We start from the raw sequence: 24,087 nt of genomic DNA on the forward strand, positions 1-24,087 counted from the left end.
TTCAAAATATATGGACTCATATTTTCTTAACTTGATCATACTATTTATTAGCAAAGCGTCAAGATTTTTATCTGCTTCATAATATGTAGATCATCTGATAATTACCTTGAAGAAACAAATCCAGTTTATTTCCCTCTTCCCTTATTTAAATATTGATGAGAAAAAAAGTTTCAGTTTTCTTTCAGGGGAGGGAGCAGAGTGGGGGTTGGGAGCTGGTTCTGTTCTCAGTACATGAAAAACTATGTTTTTTTTTTTTTTTGCTTTTATAGAGGAAAATGTATTTATCTATCTCTTGAAATTATTTTTTAATTTACTATTACTACCAAGACTACCAAGATTATAACTATACAAAGAGATACATTATTACTTTGGTTGGCCCTAGGCATTTTTGCCTTCATGGGCCACTTCTTCTGTAATACATATACATATGCTAAAATTATATTTCACAACTGTTTGTATAAATGAATATTTCATCTCAGACTATACAATCTAGGTAGAGATCTGCCTGAAGTTTTACTTCTTAAATCTTAACATTTTAATAATCTCGCTTTGTCATTCTTCACTTAGTGTTTAGGAATTGTTGCTTTCTTTTTTTAATTAATAAAATTTATTTTTAGAGTAGTCATAGGTTAACAGCAAAACTGAGCAGAAAGTACAGAGTTCCCACATACCTCATCCCCATACATGCACAACATTTCCTGCTATCAAAATTCTGCACCAGAGAGGTATATTTGTTACCATCAATGAGTCTACATTGACATTGTCACTCAATGTCCATAGTTTACATTAGGGTTCACTCTTGGTGTTTCATAATCTATAAGTTTTGACAAACGTATAATTACATGTGTCCACTATTGTAGTATGATAAACTATAGTTTCACTGCCCTAAAATCTGTGCTTTGCCTATTCATCTCTGCCTCCCACCAACCCATGACAACTAGCGATCTTACTGTCTAAATAGTTTTGCCTTTTCTAGAATGTCATTAAATTGGAACAATATATTATATGAATTTTTTCATATTGACTTCTTTCACTTAATAATATGCACTTAACTTTTCTCCACCTCTTTTCATGGCTTCCTAGTTCACTTCATTTTAGCACTGAATAATATCCTATTTTCTAGTTGTAGCACAGTTTATTATCCACTCACCTACTGAATGACATCTCGGTTGCTTCCAAGTTTTGGCAGTTATGAATAAAGCTGCTATAAACATCTGTTTACAGATTTTTGTGTGAATATAAATTTTCAATTCATTTGAATAAATGCCAAGGAATATTATTGCTGGGTCTTTTGGTGAGATTTAATTTAGTTTTATAGGAAATTGTCAAATTGTCTTCCGAAGTGGCAGTACCATTTTGCATTCCCACCAGCAATGAATGTGAGTTTCTCTTGCTCTATATCTTCACCAGCATTTGGTATTGTCAGTATTTCTGGATTTTGGTCATTCTGATAGGCACGTAGTGGTATCACATTGTCTCATTGTTATTTTAATTTTCAATTTTCTAATGAATATCATGTTGAACATCTTCTTATATGCTGGCTTGTCATCTGTATATATTCTTTAGTAAGGTGTCTGTTGAGGTTTCTTGATTATTTTTAAATTAGTTTGTGCATTTTCTGATTGTTGACTTTTGTTCTTTGATATATTGGATAACAGTTCTTAATCAGATACATCTTTTGAAATGTTTTCTCCCAGTCTGTGGCTTGTCTTCTCATTCTCTTGAGATTGTCTTTCATACAGTAGAAAATTTTAATTTTAATGATATCAGATGTATTTTTTCTTTCCTTGATTATACCTTTGGTGATTTTTGAACTCTCCTTCCTACACACTGACATACCTTTTGCATTTTATCTAAAAAATCATCATCATACCAAAGGTCATCTAGATTTTCTCCTATATTATATTCTAGGAGTTTTAACATTCTATATTTTACAGTTAGGTCTTTGATTCCTTCTGAGATAATATTTTGTGAAGGGTGTAGTTGGTCTAACTTCATGCTTACTCATGTGGATTTTGAGTTGTCCCAGCACCATTTGTTGAAAAGACTATCTTAGCTCTATTGTACTGGTTTTGCTCCTTTGCCAAAGATCAGTTAGCTATATTTGTGTGGGTCTATTTCTGGAATTTCTATTCTGTTCCTTTGATCTGTCTATTCTTTCATCAATACCATACTGTCTTTATTACTATAGCTTCATATTAAGTCTTGAAGTCAGTTAGTGTCAGTCTTCTAACTGTTGTTTTCCTTCAATATTGAGTTGGTTATTTTGGATCTTTTACCTCTCTATATAAACTTTAGAAACACTGTGTTGATATCCACAAAATACCTTGCTATAATTTTGATTGGGAGTGAGTTTAATCTATCGATCAATAAGGGAATAACTTACATCTGGACAATACTGAGTCTTCCTATCCATGAACCCCCCCCCATTGGGATATCTCTTATTTAGTTCCTCTAGGATATCTTTCATTAGAGTTATATAGTTTCCCCATAGGAACTATTAGTTTTTAATTAGGGGATTAACTTTATTGAAGGAGTTCACTTTTCCACTGTAACTATCAGCAGCCTGGTGAAAAGAGACCTACACTCTCCTTGAGAAGGGTTTCGGCTAGTAGTTTTAAATGGCTGAGCTTGATGGAAAGCTCTTGCTGTCTGACCTGGCTTTTTCACAGCATTAGTTTTTGTTTGTTTGTTTGTTTGTTTTTGTTTTTTGAGATGGAGCCTCGCTCTGTCACCAGGCTGGAGAGCAGTGGCACGATCTTGGGTCACTGCAACCTCCACCTCCCCGGTTCAAGTGATTCTCCTGCCTCAGCCTCCCGGCTAACTGGGACTACAGGTGCACACCACCAAAAATTGATATAGACTTTTGCAAATACCTTGAAGATTTTTACCTTTATAATCCTTAGCAAGATTCAGGAGAAAATATAATTTTAGATGTTCCAGATCATGATAAACAGGGTAATATCCTACCTCTCTTGTTTTAGTCCTACTCTCAGTATATTTTACTAAGAGAAAGAGTCAGAATGTACCTTTATTTCTGAAATAAAAGACAACTTTTGGTAAGATTATTATAGTTACCTTCTGTTTAAAAGTTTATCTAATATTATTATTCTTTTCATAATGCATCTTTTTACACTCCAAATTCCAGCCTGAATTGCCAAGTTTCAATCTTTCATTTGTGTTTTAGAAGAAAAAGGTTAAAGAACTAACTCTAAAACTTACTTTGTATATGACCTGATGCCATGCTTTTTAAAGAAATGTAACAACAACAGCAACAACAACAAAATCTAACTCTATCATTTTCCCTACAGTCACATTTTCTGAGATATACATCCTATGCTTGTATTATTTAAATGATCAGTATATGGTTACTTAGATATATACTCTCCTTATCAAGATCAGGATTATTAACTTTTTTGTTGTTTTCAATAGGGATTCTCTACTTAAAGTGTTGCCTGCTCTGAGAATCCTTAATGGCAATATGCTAAACTCTAATTCAGAAAGCCGCATTGAAGAACACAATCAACTGGAATCAGCAGATTTCCTGGCACTTTGTCAGTCTCAGATTCGAGAATTCAACTTGCTAATTGAAAATTATGTAACTGGAAAAGGGTAAGATTGTGATCTTCCCATTGATGTATTTAGAATCAATAATGTAATTTATAAATATGATTTTAAAGTATTCTGATTAACACAATTACACTTTTTTGGATTAGAACAGTGTGTTTTGGGGATATTCTACCTTTAAAAACTTTGGGCATCATGTTTTTATTCTTGAAATATATTAATATGTATTTTGAACATAATTTCAAATATTTAAATGCTACAATATTAAAGAAAATGAAAGCATGTGGATAGCATCAAGACAAGAGGCAAAAATTCATCAATTATTCAGTCATAATTTTATTCAATAATTATTGTAGGCAAGACTATTTATCCCCAAATAATTCACAAATTAACATAAGAGAAAATTGGGTAAACACCTAGAATAGAGTGAGGTAAGTTTTATAACACATGTAATTTATATTACATATTAAAATAGTGTACATATACTTATGTATCAAGGTATCATGGGAGCACAGTAGAAAAAAGCAGTCAGCACTTGCACCCATTTAGACTACAGAAGTTGGCAGTAATCAGAATCAAATTTTGAAGAAAGAAAACTTCCTATTCCCCACCTCAAATTCTGAATGCATTATTATTGATATTTCTAAAACTGTACTTTTTAATTTGCATTATGTCAGGAAATGTAAATTATAAACAAAAATGATTTTGTATTGTCATTTACAGTGACTCTTCATTGCAATTGGAAAAATGACATGCACTTCCAAATGTCTAAATTTTCCTACTAAATTATATTCTTAAGGTTTTGCTATTGATAATTTTATATATGCTTGTCCTATGTAAAAGTTCGTTTTCTGTGTAAATATTTTTGAACATAGTCTATTTAGATTAAAAAGAAATCTCACATCATTAAAAATAATTTCAATTGTTATAAGTAATGTTTAATGTAACAAATACTACGATTATTTACATTTGTCTTTATGCAAATCTAAAATAATATTTACTTGTATATATGTGGTAATATACAATTTTGTATGTAAAGGTGACTCTTGACATTCCCTTGAAATCCAAATTTCAACATGAGATTTTAAATGTAGTCCTTTGGACTATTTATTTTATTGCAACTTAAGTTTTATTTTAGCATTGAAAATGGAAAGACTATAGGAAGAAAGAAAATTCTAATTTTATAATATGTAAAATAGACTATATTTTGTATGTTGAATGCATAAGTGGTGGTGAGTTCAACAAGTAACCATCAACACTTAATATTCTAATATCGAACCTTTTTTGCATTATTAGCCAACGAAATGGATGAAATACAAAATATAAAACATATACTGGATGAGCCTATGCTAATGTCTAAAATTACCTTTATGAACATAGGAGCTATCAAATTGTCTCTACATTTTTGGGAATAATTGTAACTTTCATTTTGTTTGATGTGATTAACATTTTATTTTTTATATACTGTATTTTTTCAGAAAATATTAGGCAACTTGTGGCAATATATTAAATATAGCCAGAAAATATAAGTTAGAAATAAGCAAAAATTTTTAGACATGAAATAAAAATAAAGGAAGACAAAATGTAGCCAAGAATAAGGCTCATACAAGTGAAAAGTCCTTTACATTTCTTATTGAGAACTTCAAATCCAGCTAACATTAAAATTTGAGTAATTATACAAGTTATAAAATTCAAAAGCTAGAAATCCAATCACTGTTCAAGAGAATCTTAGCCATTTGTGTCTTAAAGTACTTGAATTCTCTTTGCAATAGATTATTATTTTTCCAGAGATAAATGGGGATAAAAATTTTCCCATAATGTAAGTTCTTTGTTTAAAAGTCCAGTACAAATATTTTGCGTGGCAAAAGTCAATGTAGAAAGCACTTTTATTTCATAATAACTTCTCCAAATTTAGTCAGCCATGATTTCTCATGTTTATGGTAATAAAAGCATGAATTTTTCTCATTCATTTGTACCAAAAATACCTAGAATAAAAATGGTCCTAAAACTTCCAGACATTTTGTCTGGACTGATGGATCTAAATTAACTAAACAAATGTTTTCAAATTTTGTTATAAACGAGATCAATTTTTATATAAACAACTAGAAATAATCTATAATGAATGTTGTAGTGAAGTTTAATATTCATTTGAGGCCATACAGTGAAATTTTCAAAACTTGCACCAAGTTTTAATATTTGCTGATACTATTCTTATGAAATATTCTCATTATTTATTTGTTCAGAGATGTATTTACCTTGGATACTGCAGAAAATCTCTGTCATTATTTTAAGAAATTGATGATACTTAGTACTGAATACCGACATGCACACGAACGAGGGGATGTAAGTATCACCAAGAAAGATGAATCAGAAGCCCAGAAAAATCATTTGGCCCCTACAAACAGTGACAGCACTCTGCAAAATGGAGTCTTCTACTCTTGTGCACATGAAGGTAATCCAGACTCACCAGATATTCCTGAGAAATGGATGGACTCTGTCTCCAGCCACTCCCCATTAAGCAACTCCTCCACATGTGAAAATATGGAAGGAAGACATCAGGAAATATTAGTATGTCAGAAGAGAGAAGACAGCAAGGCAAGCAGTATTCCCACCATAAGAATCCCATTTAAGGAAGTAGTAATGACAAATTCTTTGCCGAGGAATCACCAAAATATTGAGCCTAGTGAAAAAATGTAAGATATATAAATAATGTTTCTTTTATAGATGTATGTTTACTACTTTTGATGGATGATATTAGTCAATGGTACCTAGTAATTTGCTGAAGGATTTAAATCACAATCATATTTCATACCGATTCCATTATGTTTTCATGAGGTGCATTAATTATGTTTTCATGAGGTGCACAAATCATTAATTATAGTGCATATTAATTTGATTAAATTCTCATTTAATTTCTAGTAGTATTTAAATGAGTAAATGTGAATTTTTTTCTGCCTTGTAATTTCTAAATAATATGTTTTAAGAAGAAATAAAATATCACACTCAAAATAATAAAAACATTTTGTAAGTAATCAAGTATTTTCATTTTTAAAAAATATACCTTTGCAGGCCGGGCGCGGTGGCTCACGCCTGTAATCCTAGCACTTTGGGAGACCAAGGCGGGCGTATCACGAGGTCAGGAGATCAAGACCATCCTGGCTAACACGGTGAAACCCCGTCTCTACTAAAAAATACAAAAAATTAGCCGGGCGTTGTGGCGGGCGCCTGTAGTCCCAGCTACTCGGGAGGCTGAGGCAGGAGAATGGCGTGAACCCGGGAGGCGGAGGTTGCAGTGAGCCGAGATCACGCCACTGCACTCCAGCCAGGGTGACAGAGCGAGACTCCATCTCAAAAATAAATAAATAAATAAAATAAAAATATATGTATACTTTTGCACATGCCATTTATTTGCCCATTGATTTAATAAACATTTAAAGAGCATCCTTGCACGTATTTGAATGTATGTGCTATAATTTTTTGGCATTAATAGATCTATAAGGTAGGGCAATATTCTGTATGATTAATCAAGCAAACCCCCTTATAACCATTAAATAATTTTAGAAAGCTAATGACTATTGAACCAGCAAGGATTAGGTTTTACTTTGGCCTGTCAATTTCTTCTTGTTCTTTTTACTTTTGGCCTCAGAGTCAAGCTAAGAAAAGAAAAATTGCTCAGATTTAGCTTCTTTAATAAATTACTGCTGCTGAGCAGTGCAAATGTCAGAATATCACAGTAACTAGCAAATCTTGCTTTTCCCGGTCTTCCTTTTTTCAAAAGTTGTCAGGGTAAAGAGTAATTTTTATTTCTCTGGGAGCTAGGTTAAGTAATTTGATATGCTGAAACTAACATATTTCCTAATGTAAATTTTTAATATTTATCAAAAGTGGCTTTAATATTTTCTGATTTATGTTTTATCAGTTTATTTAATTGGTTGCCTTTGCTCCAAACACTTCAAATGTTGCCTATTGAAATTTCATATAAACAATATTTTTAACTTCTTAATCCTAAGTAAAATAGCCAAATGATGATAATAAATAAGGAAGAAGAACTGAAAATATAGGTAAACTAAAGACCCAAAGAATAAACGGGAAAGAAAATGTATACCCGTTGCTGAATCTTAACATTCAGTGATTCAGGAGATTCATTGCCAATTGTATAAGAGTTTCCTAAGAGTTATTTACATGTGCTCTTATTCTAAAGACACTTTTGACATTATAATTTTTGCCAAAAATATTATGATGATGATGATGATCATGGAGTTGTTTTTCTTAACCTATAGTGCACCCTACATTCAGGAAACCATAAAGTCAGTTTCTTTATCTGCTTTCAATGTAGTGAAAAGCAGTCCATATGTTAGTGTCACTGAAGAAAATACCCCTCATCTACCTTCTGTTTTTTGTTTTCCCTGGGGAATTTTGATGATATTAGGCTGAGGAATTCATGCAATCAATGACTTTACAAGAAATTCACAGTTACAGTTTGTGAAATTTGCATGTGTCTATAAAGAAATATAAGATACTGTCTCAGGTTTGATGTGTTTTCCCATAAGCCTTTTAATTTTTACTGGTTACATATTGCAAATGTGTTTTCTGATTCTTTTATCACCCAAAGTGCCTATCTTTGAAATCCCCTGATCCATTTTTGTTCAAAAGATGAAGTAATGAATGGATTATTGAATGAATAAATGTGAATTATATTTATATCAAAATTTACAAAGTTCTGTTTACCCTAGGAGTAGGAAATGATTTGTTGGAACATGAATATTTTTTTCAAAGTACTGGAAATTCAAGTAGCTTATCTTAGACCATATATTTTAGGCTTTAACTTCAATATTCTATTCATAGTAAAACAGATTGGAGCCTTCTACTGGCCTTAAGTAAAATGGGGATGATGTTAACAATGATGATTATAGTAATACCGATAATAAGCCAAAACAGCAATAGAAAATGGCTTCATAATTCCTTTCGAATTTCCCAGAAATGTATTACTATGAGAAAAAAAATGTGTGGCCATATCTAGTAGAGTTTATCACTTCATTCCACTTTGCCTTAAACTAAATTGTATGAGGAATGGAGAAGTTTCATTGGATTTGGTAATTATAAAATTATTGAAAACTATTTCAAGGGAGCATTAGGAAATGGAGATAGGCCAAGAATTACTAATCTTCTTTTTAAGCCAATGTCAGGAATTTGAAAAGAGAGTAAGAGAGAATAGTCAGCACTTTGACTGCACTCTTTACCTTGATAATATTCCTCTAATAATCTATGTTGGGAAAGTAAAACATTTCCAATTAGTAAGAGTTAAATTACTAAACACACTGACAATCCACTTTTATAATCAATGTACATTTTAAATCACATTTTGCTAATGTTGCCGGGCAACTTAAGGAGATATGGAAAACACATAACATTGATCCATTCAGTGCCTGAAATTGGCAAATAGGTGTGGACCAGAAAAATGTAAGTATTTACTACTGAGACTGTAAGAGTGTAATTTAACTGTTTGTGGGCAGAGAAGAAAGTGAAGCTCCTAAGCACCTGATAGGGTCCTTCCTCTTACAGTAAAGGAAGCCTCCTTCCTCTTACATTCGAAGGTAATTTCTCCACAATGAATAGGACTTTACCCCCTCTTGCCAAGTAAACATTGGCTCCTACATTTGTCCCCTCTTCTGCCTCACCACTTTTTCCCCTTCTCTCTGGACAAGTATCCCCAGAATGATACAAGATCTCTATAAATCTCCCTCCTTAAAAGAAACAAATGAAACTCCCTTTTACCCACATACCCAACTACTGGCCCATTTCTTTTCTTCAGATTGGAAGGTTTTCTTACTATTTTTACTTCTATGACAATGGTTAAACAAAAGAAGTGGTCTTATTTTTAAATAATACTTTATGTGTTCTTTCTTTAAAATATTGTTTAGGAGGACCTTTTATCTACAACTGTGTATTTACAGATAATTAAAAAAAGTGTGTGTTTTTTTTTCTCCTCTTGATAGTATGGCAGCTGTGGTAATCCAGTCATACTGGCGTGGTTACCTCATGCGCAGACAGATTCATTTCTCCACAAGGCTACATACTGCTGCAACAGAAGGCCTGCCAAATTCTTCCATCAAGAATCAGACTATTTTAAAGAAAGGAAAAAGAGAAAATATTGTGAATATCCAAAAACAGAGGGAGAAGGCTGCTATTCTTATTCAGGTTAATTTCAATCTTTTGGTAACATAGTTACAAAAGATATATTAGTTGTCTTTCATGGTTTATTCTGTATTAAAAATAACCTCCAAATCTCAGTGATTACAGTTATGTAGATTTATTTCTTATTCAAGTGACATGTTGGCTGCAGGTTAGCTGCAGGTTAGCTGCGGGTTGGCTGTGGCTCTGCTTGATATCTGGATTGAAGGAATAAGCCTTAAATACAAAATACCATTTGCATGACTGAGGGTCAAGCTGAACCACACAACCATATTTAAAACTTCTCATCAAGGCAGGATGTGGTGGCTCAAGCCTGTAATACCAGCACTTTGGGAGGCCAAGGCAGGAGGATTACTTGAAGCCAGGAGTTCGAGATCAGCCTGCCCCAGAAAGCCAGACTCCATATCTACAAAAAATACAAAAATTAGGTGGGCGTGGTGGTGCACACCTGTAGTCCTAGCTACTTGGGAGGCTGAGGCAGGAGGATTGCTTGAGCTCAGGAGTGTGACGTTGCAGTAAGCTATGATCATACCACTGCACACTAGCCTGGGTATAGAGTGTGACCTTGTCTCAAAAAACAACAACAACTTCTCATCAAGTATGTCATTTGTCACATCTGCTAACATTTGATTAGCCAAAGCAGGTCTTACTTGGCCTTGATAGCTATTTCTATATGTTTGAAAATCTACCAAAATAATTGTTAAAGTTTTTCAAATATTTCATTTAAAAATTTAGAAAGCAAATAATTAATAGACTTGACTCAATCTCACCAAGACCAGGGTTTTTTTGTTTGTTTTAGCAGTGTAAAACATTACCATTTATTATTGTAAAATTTTTGTAACTCAGAAGTCCTAGCACAACATGGATGGATTTTCTGCTCAGTGTCTCACCAGTCTGATATCAAAGTGTTGACTGGGTCCTTAGATCTCATCTAGGGCTTGGGTCCTCTTCCAGTCCAACTTGTTGCTAGAAGAACTCATTTGCTCACAGCTGTAAGACTGAGGTTCCCAGTTTCCTTCTTTCTGTTGTCCAGGAACTTCTCTCAATTCTTAGATGCCGCTGGCGGCACCTTACCAATTGGTCCCCACAGGCAGTTCACAAAGTATATTCCAAGACCAGATTTTAAAATGAAGTTCATGTTGATCACACTCATTTTTAAAAATTTATTTACTCATCAAATTTTTTTAGGAGGTACGACTTGTCAGGAATTGTTCTAGGCTCAGGAAATAAAACTTAAAATCAACAAGATTCCTACCTTCATGGAATTTATATCCTGGTGGAGGATGCAAATATAAACCAAATAAGATCTGTAGAAATTCATGGTATTGTACCTAAGTTAAATGATAGTAATTAAACAAAATTTAGCATTTCCCTTTATTCATTCAGCAAATATTTCTTGCTACAAAAATCTTTGTAGCTTACATTCTGTTGGAATATGCAGTTCATAAATATGTTAGCTATGAGAAATATTGTGGGTGAAAATATAAAGCAGGAAAAGTGGGATGCGAGTATCAAAGAAAAGTTTATCAATTTAGATAGGATGGATGTGTAAGACCAGGAAATGTGACATTGGAGAGAGACTTAGCCATTCGATATCTGTGGGAACAATATTCGAGGCAAAGGAACATCAGATTCTAAGGCCATGATTTAGTAGCCTACTCACAGTGTTTAGGAAGTAGCAAGAGGCCATTGTGACCAGAGAGTAATGAAAAGGAGCAAAGTAGGATTTATAAGTCAAAGGTCTCATATGATATGGAAAGACATTGGTGGAATTTGAACAGTGGATTGATGTGGTCAAGTTTACTCTGTGTCACAATTATACTGTAAGAGGACAGAGGCAGAAAAAGCCAAATCAGTCAGCATCCTATTACAGTAAACCAGGCAAGAGATAACATTGGCATGGACCCGATTATCAGCAGTGGAGGTGGTAAGAATATCACATTCCAGAATATATGTTGATTTTATCTTGAGAGTAAATACATGAGAGATAGAGAGGAATCAGGAAGGTCTCCAAGGTATTTAGGAAGAGCAACTGGAAAAATGGCCTTAAAATTCAGAAAAAAAGAAATTACCCTTCCTCTCAAGCTCTCAGCTCTTAATATTAAAGACATAGCTTTCAAGAGAAACACTTTTGCTGAGTTGCTAATCAAGGTAGCCAGTATTTCCGTTTACTTAATTTGTCTATACTGTACTCCTCCTGAGAACAGTGCATAGGCAAAGCTGTTTTTGTTACCTGATAGAGGTGGGAGTGAGGAGACAGCAATTGATTCAAGGAAACTCTGAGAAAAAATAAAAAGAAACTTCACTTACTATCTCCAAATGTTATTTTGCTACCTAAGGAATGTAGACGCCATCCAAACTCCCGCCTGTTATCGGTGGATGAAAATACATTTTTCAGCATTGACAGTAAACAACTATTCAACTTTTGCTTCATTCCTCTCACTAAAGAGAAGGTTCATTACCTTATGAAGTAGTCTAGTTGTGACTGATACCTCTGTTGTGAGTTCTTTGATTGAGCTTCTTTGTATCAGTAACAACATTCAGTCTTTCTTTGTAACTTAATGTAAGTCTCTTTTGTACATCCTATTACTTCAAATCATTGAAGTGAACTCCATTTTCACATCTGCTGGGAACAATCATCTAGCTTCTTAAATGACTCATCTTGAAATATGAAGTTTAGACTGCCTAAACATTCTGAGGGAGTACAGTGTGATATAGCAGAAACAACCAGGGCTTAAGAAGGATCAAAATGAAAGGTTTTGTGAAGGATGTGCCAGAGATTGCTCTCTGTTCACCAAAACCACATTCTTCTCTTCTTCCTGGCATAGAGCCAGACTAGATTTCCAAGCTTTCCTTGCAATTGAGCTCTCAGAGTTCTCGTCATTAGAATGTGAATGATAGGCCGGGCGCAGTGGCTCATGCCTGTGATCCCAACACTTTGAGAGGCCGAGGTGGGTGGATCACTTGAGGTCGAGTTCGAGTTCGAGACCAGTCTGGCCAACATGGTGAAACCCTCATCTCTACTAAAAAAAAAAAAAATTAGCCAGGCATGGTGGCAGGTGCCTGTAAACTACTTGGGGGGCTGAGACATGAGAATCTCTTGAACCCAGAGGGGAAGGAGGTTGCAGTGAGCCGAGATCACACCACTGCACTCCAGCCTGGGCAACAGAGTGAGATTTTGTCTCAAAAAAAAAAAAAAAAAAAAAAAAGAATTTCAATGGTAGATTTGTGCATATCACTTTCAGATCTACCCCATAAAATCTCCCACAGACACTCCTTCATTTCATTTTCCCTTTCTGATTGGCTGAAATGGAGACAGCCTCTGGTGCATCCTTGTTGGGACTGAAGAGTGCAAAGTCTGGCTACCCAAGTCACCTCATGTTAAAGTGCTGTCCCATTGGCTTGTTTACTCTCGGTGTTTGTTATGTGATCAAGAGATAAACTCTTGTTTTTGGATTATGATGCATTTTTACTCTGTTGTAGCACTTATCCTACCCCACTTAAAGGATATGAGCTATGCCTTAAGAAATAGTAGGACTCAATGTAGATAGGTAAGAGATAGGAATTCCAGGTATAAAGGACTGTGTAAGTAAAATAACATAGGATTTAATGTTACTTAACATAGGATTTCATGTTACTAGAATGATAGTAAGCTTCAGCACAACAAGAATACCATAAGAACTACAATCTTAAGAGAATGTAGGGGTAACATCGTGAGAGATGTGTGCAGTTTCAACAAGGAGCAAGTATATAGTATGCTATGGGGGGGTAGGAGTTGATGATAGTTGGAGAACAAAAAGATGTTAGATATGTCCAGTAGAGAATTGTCAGGCCAGAGAATTGATTTGAATGTATGAGAAAGAGAGATGAGTTAATCATAGATAGATTACTAGGATAAAAATGTGACTTAGAAATAAATAAGTTAGAAGAAGAATCTGAACATTACTTACCCACATGTTTACATGACCATTATTTCTGATAAACTAAACAGAGATGGCTGGTTCTTGAATTTCTGACCCTAAGCAGATTCATGAGGGAGATATAGATATCTCTGTGTGACACACCAGAAAACACACATGCTATGTACTTTATAGTCTGGAGCTTCGCAGAAGCCCTGACCCTGATGATTTGAGCAGGATTCATTTTGAGCCACAGTGAATCAATCCTTTGGCTCATGTCACTTAGCACTAGATTAAAGGTTGCCCTTGCTAGCTTCTTTTCACTAGATCTGCACTCAATCTTGATATCATTATGTTGATATTTTAAAAAGGGAAGAAGGTAGGTAAAAAAAAAAAAGATAAGGTGACCTTAGGAAAAAAGATAATCAAGAGAAAGAGAGCATGTTTCCCTGATTCTTGGAACCTTTCCAGGACAGGGTTTCGGAGGAAGGGATATGCAGGGTACCTCCCTAGCAGAAAGAGGCCACTTGGCCCATTTGCCATGTTAGGGAGAAGGCGTTCTGAAAGAAAGCGAGTAACCAAGAGAGCATAAATACCCAGATATGAAAATCTAAGGCTGGGCCTGGTGGAGCACACCTGTAATCTCAGCACTTCTGGAGGCCAAGTTAGACAGATTGCGTGAGCTCGGGAGTTCAATACCAGCCTGGGCAACATGGCAAAACCCTGTCTCTACAAAAAATACAAAAATTAACTGGGTGGCATGTACCTGTAGTTTCAGCTACTCAGGAGGTTGTGGTGGGGGATCTCTTGAGCCCGGATGGTCAAGGCTACAGTGAGCCAGGATTGCACCACTGCATTCCAGCCTGGGTGAAAGAGTGAGACCCTGTCTCAAAAAAATAAAATAAATAAATAAAATAAAATAGAAATAAAAATAATTTTAAAAAATACCAAAATGAAAGAGGTAAAAGAAAGATAGTGTTATTTATCTCTGTGGTAGCTTGCATGCACTAGTCATCCAGACCATGTGACATGCCAATCATAAAGAGGGCAAAGAGCTGATGGTATGCTCCATAATGGGTAAGTTAAAAAGAGTAAAAAAGTTAGAGGTAAATATGATTAAAATTAATCAACTGTATTTTTTAACATTATACAATGTTAAATATCACATGATTTTCTTATTTGTTAAACTAAGTGAATAAAGTTGTTAGAAATAAAGCATCAAGGAAATTGGGGGAAATATATTTATTGAGTGCATATTATGTGATAATCACATGCTTATCATTGTGTTTAAATTTTCTAGTTTAATCTACATGGCAATCCTATATGATTTTTTATATTTTTCCCTTTACAAATAATTTTGACCTTTCTTGAAAATATTGATAACAATCATAATTTGAGTTAGAATTTTGTAGGTTGGGTAAAAAGAAAGATGTATCAGTAAAAAGTAGAAAAACATAGTTTAGGCAATAAATAGACTAGATAACATAGCCCCTCCTGGAGTCTCAAACCTACTGCACACTTTCCTGGAAAAGAGATCTCAGTATGTATAAATGGAATCTGAAACCTGACACATAAGCAATAGCAAAATAAATTGTAATTCTTCCGAGGGTGTGACAATATATTTCTTACTTCTCCTGTGGTGAGGTTGCCTTGGAGAAAGCTATAAAGGAGGCTGCTGAAATAGATGGTGAGGTTTGATTGAAACAAGTTTCTTCCAGGAAGATAAAGTGGCACTGGGGGTAGACGGAGTGGATATGTTTCAGGGTTTGAAAAGGATAATTGAATTTTCAGGCCAGACATGTTGGATGGGTAAAGGAGTAGAGTTATGAGGAACTAGCTTCTTTGACAGTGCTGTCTCTCCACTCAGAAAGTAGGGTAGGTAACTATACCTATTCCTAGAAGCCTGAGCTTCTCACAGCTTTTTGGGAAGAAGGAAGGTTAACATTGAATGACTCAAGTATTTATCACAGTCTGGGAAAAGAAAATCTCTACTATACTGTGTCAGAAAAATCAGGCTATTAATAAGCATAATTAAGGACTGGGTTCACCACTTGTGAAAAGCTTGTAAATTCCAATACAGTGGTATCACTGAGGCACAGTATGCCCATCTGTATCAGCATCTTCCAACTCCTGCTCAGGACCACAGTCTCAAGACTGTTGGCAGCAGTAGAAGCTATAGCACAGCTTCTGATTTGAGTAGTACAAGACCAGGAGGCCACAGAATGAGAGTGCAAGAACGCATAGAAAACAGCAGTTGTAGGCCACTGCAGAAATCTTGCTCTACTGAGCTTAAGCCAGAACAAGGGTATAAGGAATAACATTCCAGCTATTAATTTTGCCTGCTGATGGTATATTTAGGTTGACGGCTCATAGGCTCCATTATGCACATATATTCAAATGTTAAATACACAATGGGAGGTCCTTAGGATACCCTATTTAAAATAGCAATACCTCCCCAATGCTCCCCATCTCTTGTGACAGTTATTTTTGTCCATAGCATTTATTTAGCATACAGTTTAGTTCCCTTATGTATTTTATTTTCAGTCTCAGTCCCCTTTAAAATGGGAAGTCCATGCTTAGAGATTTTTTTGTCTGTTTTAGTCACTGCTATGTCATGTGTGCCTTGTATATAATAGACATTCAGTAAATTTTGAAAACCATGCTACTTATTTACCCTCCTTGATTTGTATGGGCTGGGCTCCATGGAAGAATACTGTCCCTTTGCATTTCCATCAAGAATCGTGGTTATATCCTTAATCATTGGAAATTATGAATGACAACCAGCAAAAGAAGTTTGTAAGGTCACGTGAAGCTTGATTTCCCACTTTATGTAATTTTATTGATTGTAAGAAAAAAGATAAGTGCACTATCTGTGACTTTCCAAACATTTAGTTACACATTTCAAAGGTACAGAGAAGATCCAAGACCCCATACACCTACCTTCAACATGAGTTGAACTACTGGTCAATATTGACTCTTTTAAAACCAATTCACATCTCCCTCCTCATCACTAGATTATTTGAAATAAATTATTCCTTTCATAAATATTTTAGCATGAATTTCTATAATTCAAGCAATTATATTGCTTTGAATATAATTGCAATACATTACCAACCTTAAAAATAACAATTATTTTTCACTATCACCAAATATCATATCAGTATTACAAATTCCTGTAGCATTTAATACATCTTTGCAGATTTTTCTTAATCAAAATACAAGTCATCACTCAAACTTTTGTATGTTAAGTCTTTTATTATATAGCAACTCCCTTCTTTTTCTTGCAATTTATTTATTGAAGTAACCAGGTCATTTGTCCTATAGGGTTTTCCAATTTCTGAATTTTGCCAAATGCATCCTCATGACATCATTTAACATGTTTATCATCTCCTTGTTTTCTGTAAATTGATAGTAAGATCTACTGTTTGTTCTGATTCAGGTTTGTTTTTTTAGCAAGAATATTTCATAGATGGTGGTTGTATTACAAAAATGAGATACATAGTATCTGGTTGCCTCTCTTTCAGGAATATTACTGGCCATTGGTAAACATTGCCCAGATCAATTATTGTATTAATGGTTTGCACAATGGTGATACTTTCTAACTACTATTCTTTATTTATTAACTGAAGTATGTAAAAATACAAAAAAAAACTTTATTTAACTGGTTATCCTAAGGTACAGTTCAAATTAGAAAGGCAAGTGTAATGCTTGATATTAATAATTTTCCTTAATTTACCAATTTTTAGATTAATGAGGTCTCCTAGCATCCTCCAAAGGTCACCAAAATGGGTACTATGATAATAAACACAAATTTTAAATATATATGTTTGATTTCATTGCAGTTAGTATTGTTATTGCTGCTTAAATGGTGGTCTTTTATTTGGCCAGTGGTAGTCTCATCAAGTTCACTTTTTGCCACAATTTAGTAGTCTTTAAAATTGTCCTTAATTTCTAATGTGACACAATGTTCCGGGTTCATTTGGCATACATTTTGCCCCAGGCCTAGAATCAGTCATTTGTCTAAAGATCCTTGGTTTCTTTAATGGAAATGACATATAGAGCACCCCATCTGGATTTTAGAAATACTTGTTTCTACTGGTGTGGTCATTATTTATGTAATGTACATTCAATGTACTTAGTTTGCAAATAGATATTTTTAGGAAAAAAAAATACCATGGGTACATATTGATGTTTTGAAATTATAGTTAGGACTATAGGATTTTTACTTATTTAATTGTATATTTGCATCTCTTTTCTTCTATAGAAAATCCTGTTTTTTACTGACATTATCATAATTGCTTTTTTTACTCCTCTCCCTGACTCCTCCAACCTGTGTGTACATGTGTATGTGTATGTGGGTGTGTACACACACATACGTATACAGTGGAAATAAAGACCATACAAATGAGAAAAAAAATGGGCTACTCAGAGTGTATGCTAATGAGGGAGTCAGCCATCATCACTTGCCTTTGGCATAGACCCCAAAACATGGAAGGGAGTGGGAAAGCTTTTAGTGGAAAAAGGGAACACTTCAGGTATGTTCTATTGGAGGTTGTTGGCATGGGGAAAGTGGGTAGAGAGAGACTAGAAGTAGAGCATCTTATGTGATCAGTTTGGGGAGAATATTTGGCTTTCTCTGGTTGTTCCTGAGTTAGAAGCAGAGTAAAAAACAAGGAAGCTGGGTCATTGATCAAGTTTTGGCCATTCTTGGCTAATTGCTGCAGAGGTTGTCACTTAGCATCCTGGATTATTTGCTGCAGAGATTATGGTTTGGCTTCCTAGGCTGGCTGTTAACAAACGTTGTGGGTGACTGCTATTGCCATAGAGGGTTTCACCATTTTGTATATTTCACTTTGCTCTCTCTCTCTTTCTGTGTATATATATTTCAGAATGAAAATACCAATCTCATTACTAACAATATGATTACTGAAAACCATTTTAAAATATCTTTTGTGGCCAAATTTGTCTTTTGAGTATATTTCACCTGGGGGTAGCCAAATAAATCTATTTTAAGTCACTTTAAATAACTTGTATGGTTATTCCACAGCATGAAACATTTTTTATATTTTAGGTATTTCTTTCTATTTCATATTTACTTAATTTGTTTCACAATTCTCTTAAGCATGTGCATAGTTTGAAAGTCAAATCCAAGCAAGATGTATTTAGAGAAGTCTGGCTTCTATTGCTGTACATTCTACCCTGTTTTATGCCTTTATAGCTAACCATTTTTAAAATTAATTTTATAATTCAAGCTTTTTAAAATTTATATATATACATATATACTTCAATATATGTGTTAATGTAATGTATATATTTATACACAGTTTTTCATAGCTAAACAGTAACATGAAAAACACTTATTTCTCCCTTGGTTTTTACACAATATATTCTGAAGCTTATTCCACAGGAGCATAAATATATTCTTTATATTTATAAATATAAAGATATTCATTTTTTACAAGCTACATTGTACTTGGAGTTATAGTTAGGAAAGCTCATCCTACTCCAGGATTATTGAGGAATCTGAATGTTTTAAATTTTGTTATTTTATGCTTAATTTATTTAAAAATGAAATTAGTTCATCGTTATAGGCCATAATACTCCCTGTATAATATGGCCATTTGTATATGTTGATGTTTTCTTAATTGTGCTTTATTTTATACATAATCATTTGAACATTAGCAAAATGGGTTTTCCTTTGTATTTCCTTCTTCTTAGTTTAGAATGGGTCCTGGAGGAATTGTAAGATAATTGATTGGTTGACCTACATGTGCAGTTGAGGGAGTTTTAAAGATTCATTTTCGCTTACTACAAGGAAAGTCTCCTGAGATTCAGAACTTTAGACACATGTCGTCGTTTAATTTATCTTTCAGTTTTAAGTGTCACATAAAGTTCAGAAAACAGATTATTGTGTCATTAAACTTAGGTCTAAGATGTTTTATCATCCTAATGGGATAACACAGATAATCTGGTTTAGGGTTTGATCTATAACTTTGTATAACATACTTTACATTTTTGTTTAGGCAGTTTGGAAGGGCTTTATTTTGCGAAAGAAACTGACAACAGCTCTAGAGGCTATTAAGAATGAAGAATCCGATGAAGAATACAGAGAAATAGATTTAGAGGATTTTACATTTGATGAAGTAAGTACGAACTACAGTATATAAATATTGGTCTTAAAATATGTTCAGTGTACTATTTTGAAGATAAACCAGCTTCTAAGGTGTTTATCCTATTAACATTGTTACAGACTTTTTTCCTAACATTGAGAAACTTTTCCTAACATCATCTTCTTTTATCCTACAAGCTTGTATATTGTGCAAAGGTGGCAGCAAAATACTCACAAAAGTGTCTTTGTGCCCTTCAACCATATTCTCCAGTTATCAAAATTAGGGAATTAACATTGATGTAATACTATGATCTAATCAACCTTATCAAATTCGTGAGTAGTCTAATGCCCTATATTTAGTCTGAGATCTAATCCAGAATCATAAGTTGCATTTAGTTGTCATTTTTCCTTAGTCTCCTTTAAACTGGAATAGTTACTCATCTTTTCTCTGTATTTTACAAATTTAATACTTTTAAAGACTACTGAAAAATTATTTTGTAGAATATCTCTGAATTTGTGTTTGTTATATAGTTTTCTTCTCATTGTATTCAGGTTATGTATTTTTGGTGAGAATACAACAGAGGTGATATTGTGTTCTTCTCAATGTATCACTGCAGGAAGGTGATGAAGTTTCTCAGGACATAAAATTATCCTAAACTGCATTTGGCTTAGCTACACAGTTATAAATGCCTTGCCTTAAAACTTTTTTGTAAGTGGATGGGATATAAATTAATATAACTGTAAAGGTCATATGATATAAAACAGATACTTTTAAATGCTGTAATTCCATAATTTAAAAACACTTAAAATCTTTTATGCTAGAAAAAAAGCCTATGTTAAACAAACATGAAACATACAAATTTCTCTTTATTTTCTTTCATCTATCTATATGACCATCATTTTTCCAAAGTTCTCCTTATGTTTTTAAAACCTGACCATGAAGTTTATACTCTGATCATTGTAATCATGGTAGTCTTACGTAGCAGATGTGTGAATGGAGTTCTAGTTAATTTTTTGCAGCACTTAGCCAAGGCTCATGAGAAGTGAACAAGGATATGATGGTGAGAGAGAAACCTGTGAAGATTCAGTGGCTCATCACAGCAGTGGAATTTCTAGGAGTGTAATAAACTGGGACATGTTGGCATTACCTCCAAAGTAAGGGATGGATTGTTGCTTCATGTAGTTTCCACCACTAAGAAGAATGAGTTGGTAAACCTCTTTAGGTTCTAGAGGCTGCATAGATCACACTTGGGAATACTGCTTCAGGTTTAAAAAGGGCCCAGAACAGGGAAGATATTTTCAGCGGGCCCATGCTATGTAACAAAAAGGGCATCAACTGTAGACATTCTGTTACTAAATCATTCAAAAATATGTGTAAGAATACATTTATTGTATCTTAATGAGCTTCGAGAGTCTCTTACCAGATGTCATCTCACAATAACTGGTCTAATTTATTTCTGGCAACTTTAATGTGTTGATAGGAAAATGAAATGGGAGTAATATCACCACATGCCCTAACTGCAAGAGGTAAATATAGTCTTATGGTTTCATGTGTACATATGTGACACATCAGTGAGAATTTTGATATTCAATTGTACGGTGTTTTTCAGAATTCAATTAGGAGACTTGAACTCTATTTTATATATTTTCTCAATTTTTTCTATCAAACATAGTTTACTGAAAGTCTCCAAATTTCATTGCAATACTGAATTATGAATTTGTGAAAATATTATCAATAAGACTATGAAGATGAAGCTGTTGTAGAGACAGAACACTATTGCTCACGTCTGAATTGTTTTCATAGGCATAATCATACCTTAATCAAAAGGAAGCCCTTAAAAATTCAACATTATTCTATTAGGTTAGGAAACTGCCTTTTTGGAACATGCTGCTGATTAGCACGTTTCTAGAAACGTCAGTGTTAATATTTTCAGTTGATAGTTGGATAGTATAATTGTAAAATCTACCATTATTTTGCACTCTCTCAAATCTTAAATGCTCAAATAAATTGAACTGTTTCTTTCTTCACATTCCTTATAAGTTCAGCTATTTATTCTCAGGAAAAAACTGTGTTTCTACTTCTATGTAATAAAAAAAACTAGGTATCATGAAAACAATGTAAATGCTTTTAAAATACACTTATATGCAAAATCTTTCTGACTTACTTTCTATTCTAAATTTATCCCAATGTTTTTCAAAACTGAATTTAATTTACCTTGTTTTTGAAAATATTGAGTAAATCGAAGCCTGCTTTCCTCACTTCAGTTTTCCAAAACAAACCTCAATATGGAAAATACTATTTCATAATGACTTGTATTAATGAGAAGTCAGTTTCTGTTCTTTCTGATGTGTTAGTACTGACTATAATAAAATATTCAAAGCATTTTGGAATATCTGAAATAGCAAGAAACCATGGAGATTTTGTTCATAGTGGTCTTGTACATTTTTAGTTGGATTTGTTCCGAAGTATATATAGAAATACAATTTATTTTTGTATATTGACCTCATCTTCAACCACTTTGCTGAAATCACCTATTAATTTTAATAGATTGTCTGTCAAATATTTTGAATATACTATATACACAATCATATCACCTGAGAATGACAGTTTTCTCTTTTTTTTCCAATTCTTATACCTGTTATTTATTTTTCTTGCCTTATTATCCTGATTACTACTTCCATTACAATGTTAAATAGTGATGATATTAGCAAACGTCTTTTTCTAGTTCTTTGTCTCAGGGTGAAAGCTTTCAATATTTCACCACTAAGTAAGATGTTTCCTATAGGTTTCTTAGAGAAACTGTATGGTTTAAGGAAGTTAACTTCCTTAGAATCTTAGAGATTAAGATGCTGCTGCTGCTACTGATAATGATGATGATGGTGACTTTATATGCAATTTGGATTTTATCAAATACTTCTTAATGCATCTAACATTGACTTTCAAACATTAAACCTTGTATTCTTAGCATAAACTAACTTAGCTATAATATATTATCTTTTTCTACCTATTACTAGCTTATATTTGCTATTATTTTGTTTACCATTTTCTCATTTTATTCAAAAAGAAATTGACTATATAAATTCTATTTCTTATACAGCTCTCTCTTCGGGTTTTAGTATCATATTATGTTGGCCTTATACATTTTGTTAGGAAGTGTTTCCTCTGCTTCTGTTTTCAAGGAGAGTTTGATATAAGATTGATGTTCTTTGTTGTTCAAAATTTTGTCTCAGCATATACTATAATTTTTGAAATGTTTCATGTGAACATAAAAGGAGTATGTATTCTGTAGGTAAGTATATTGTTATTAAAAATCTCAATTACTTTATTTTTTTTTTATCTTCTCTATCCTAAGTGATTTGCAGGAGGGGTATTCTATGAGGTATTGAGAGAGGAGTGCTAAAATCTCTTACTGTGCTGGTGGATTTCTCTAAATTGGCTTTTATTTCTGTCAAATTTGGCCTCATACTTTGGGGCTGTGTTTTTGGGGCATACACATTTTAAGGCTAGTTGAATTATTGTATCATTGACCCTCTTATAATAATATTTCTCTTGAACAATAGTTTCCCTCTTTAACTAATTGCTTAAGGGCCATTTCCTTTGATATTTTTATACCTACAGCAGCTTTTTTTTTTTTTTTTTGGCTACTGTTTTCATAACGTATATCTTTCTAACCATTCTCATTCAACTTTACTGTGATTTTATATTTAAAATGTATCTTATAACTGCATATAGTTGGGTTTTGCTTATTTTTATATTTTATTCTGGCATATTTTTGTTAGAGTATTTAGATTGTTTTAATTGATTTTAATTTAGAATATAATTTGGTTTATACAATTTTCATTTGTTTTCTATTTGTTCTATGTTGACTTTTTCCTTTTTATTACCCTCTTTTGCATTTATCAAGTATTTTTGTCTTTCTATTTTTCCCTTTATTCACTAGTTAATTGAGTTTTATTTTTTCCTGCACTTCATTCTTTCCTGCATTAACATGCTTCCATCTGGGATCATTTTCTTTTGCCCGAAAGACACTCTTTAGTAGGGGTCAGTTTTTGATTGCTTGAAAATTTATTTCTTTTTTAAATATTTTGGAATATTTATCTAAATATTTGTCTTCTCTAAGAATAGAATTCTAGTTAGGCTTTCAATTTTTAAATATGCCATTTTGTTAGCATTTCTGGCTTCCATAGTTTCTGTTGAAAAGTCAGTATCAAGTCTTAACTTTTCTTCTCTGAAGATATTGGCTTCCTCTCCCATCCCCCAGGTAACTTTTCTATTTTGTTTTTCAAACAAAGGTTGATTTTCTATTTTTGTTTTTCAAA

At 33.4% G+C, this 24,087-nt stretch overlaps 1 protein-coding gene across 10 annotated transcripts in view; it reads left to right on the top strand.

The window, feature by feature from the left end:
* The window catches only part of LRRIQ1 (leucine rich repeats and IQ motif containing 1), a 243,654-nt gene that overhangs the window by 102,319 nt on the left and 117,248 nt on the right, over positions 1-24,087 (top strand). For all 10 annotated transcript variants that reach the window (XM_063712208.1, XM_054527442.1, XM_054527444.1 and 7 more), the window contains 4 exons: positions 3,433-3,612; positions 5,811-6,260; positions 9,564-9,765; positions 19,682-19,801. In XM_063712208.1, the coding sequence (XP_063568278.1) occupies positions 3,433-3,612; positions 5,811-6,260; positions 9,564-9,765; positions 19,682-19,801 (952 nt within the window). The remainder of the gene's footprint in view (positions 1-3,432; positions 3,613-5,810; positions 6,261-9,563; positions 9,766-19,681; positions 19,802-24,087) is intronic.

The sequence above is a fragment of the Pongo abelii genome, chromosome 10 (genome assembly GCF_028885655.2).
Source record: "Pongo abelii isolate AG06213 chromosome 10, NHGRI_mPonAbe1-v2.0_pri, whole genome shotgun sequence".
NCBI lineage: Eukaryota > Metazoa > Chordata > Mammalia > Primates > Hominidae > Pongo > Pongo abelii.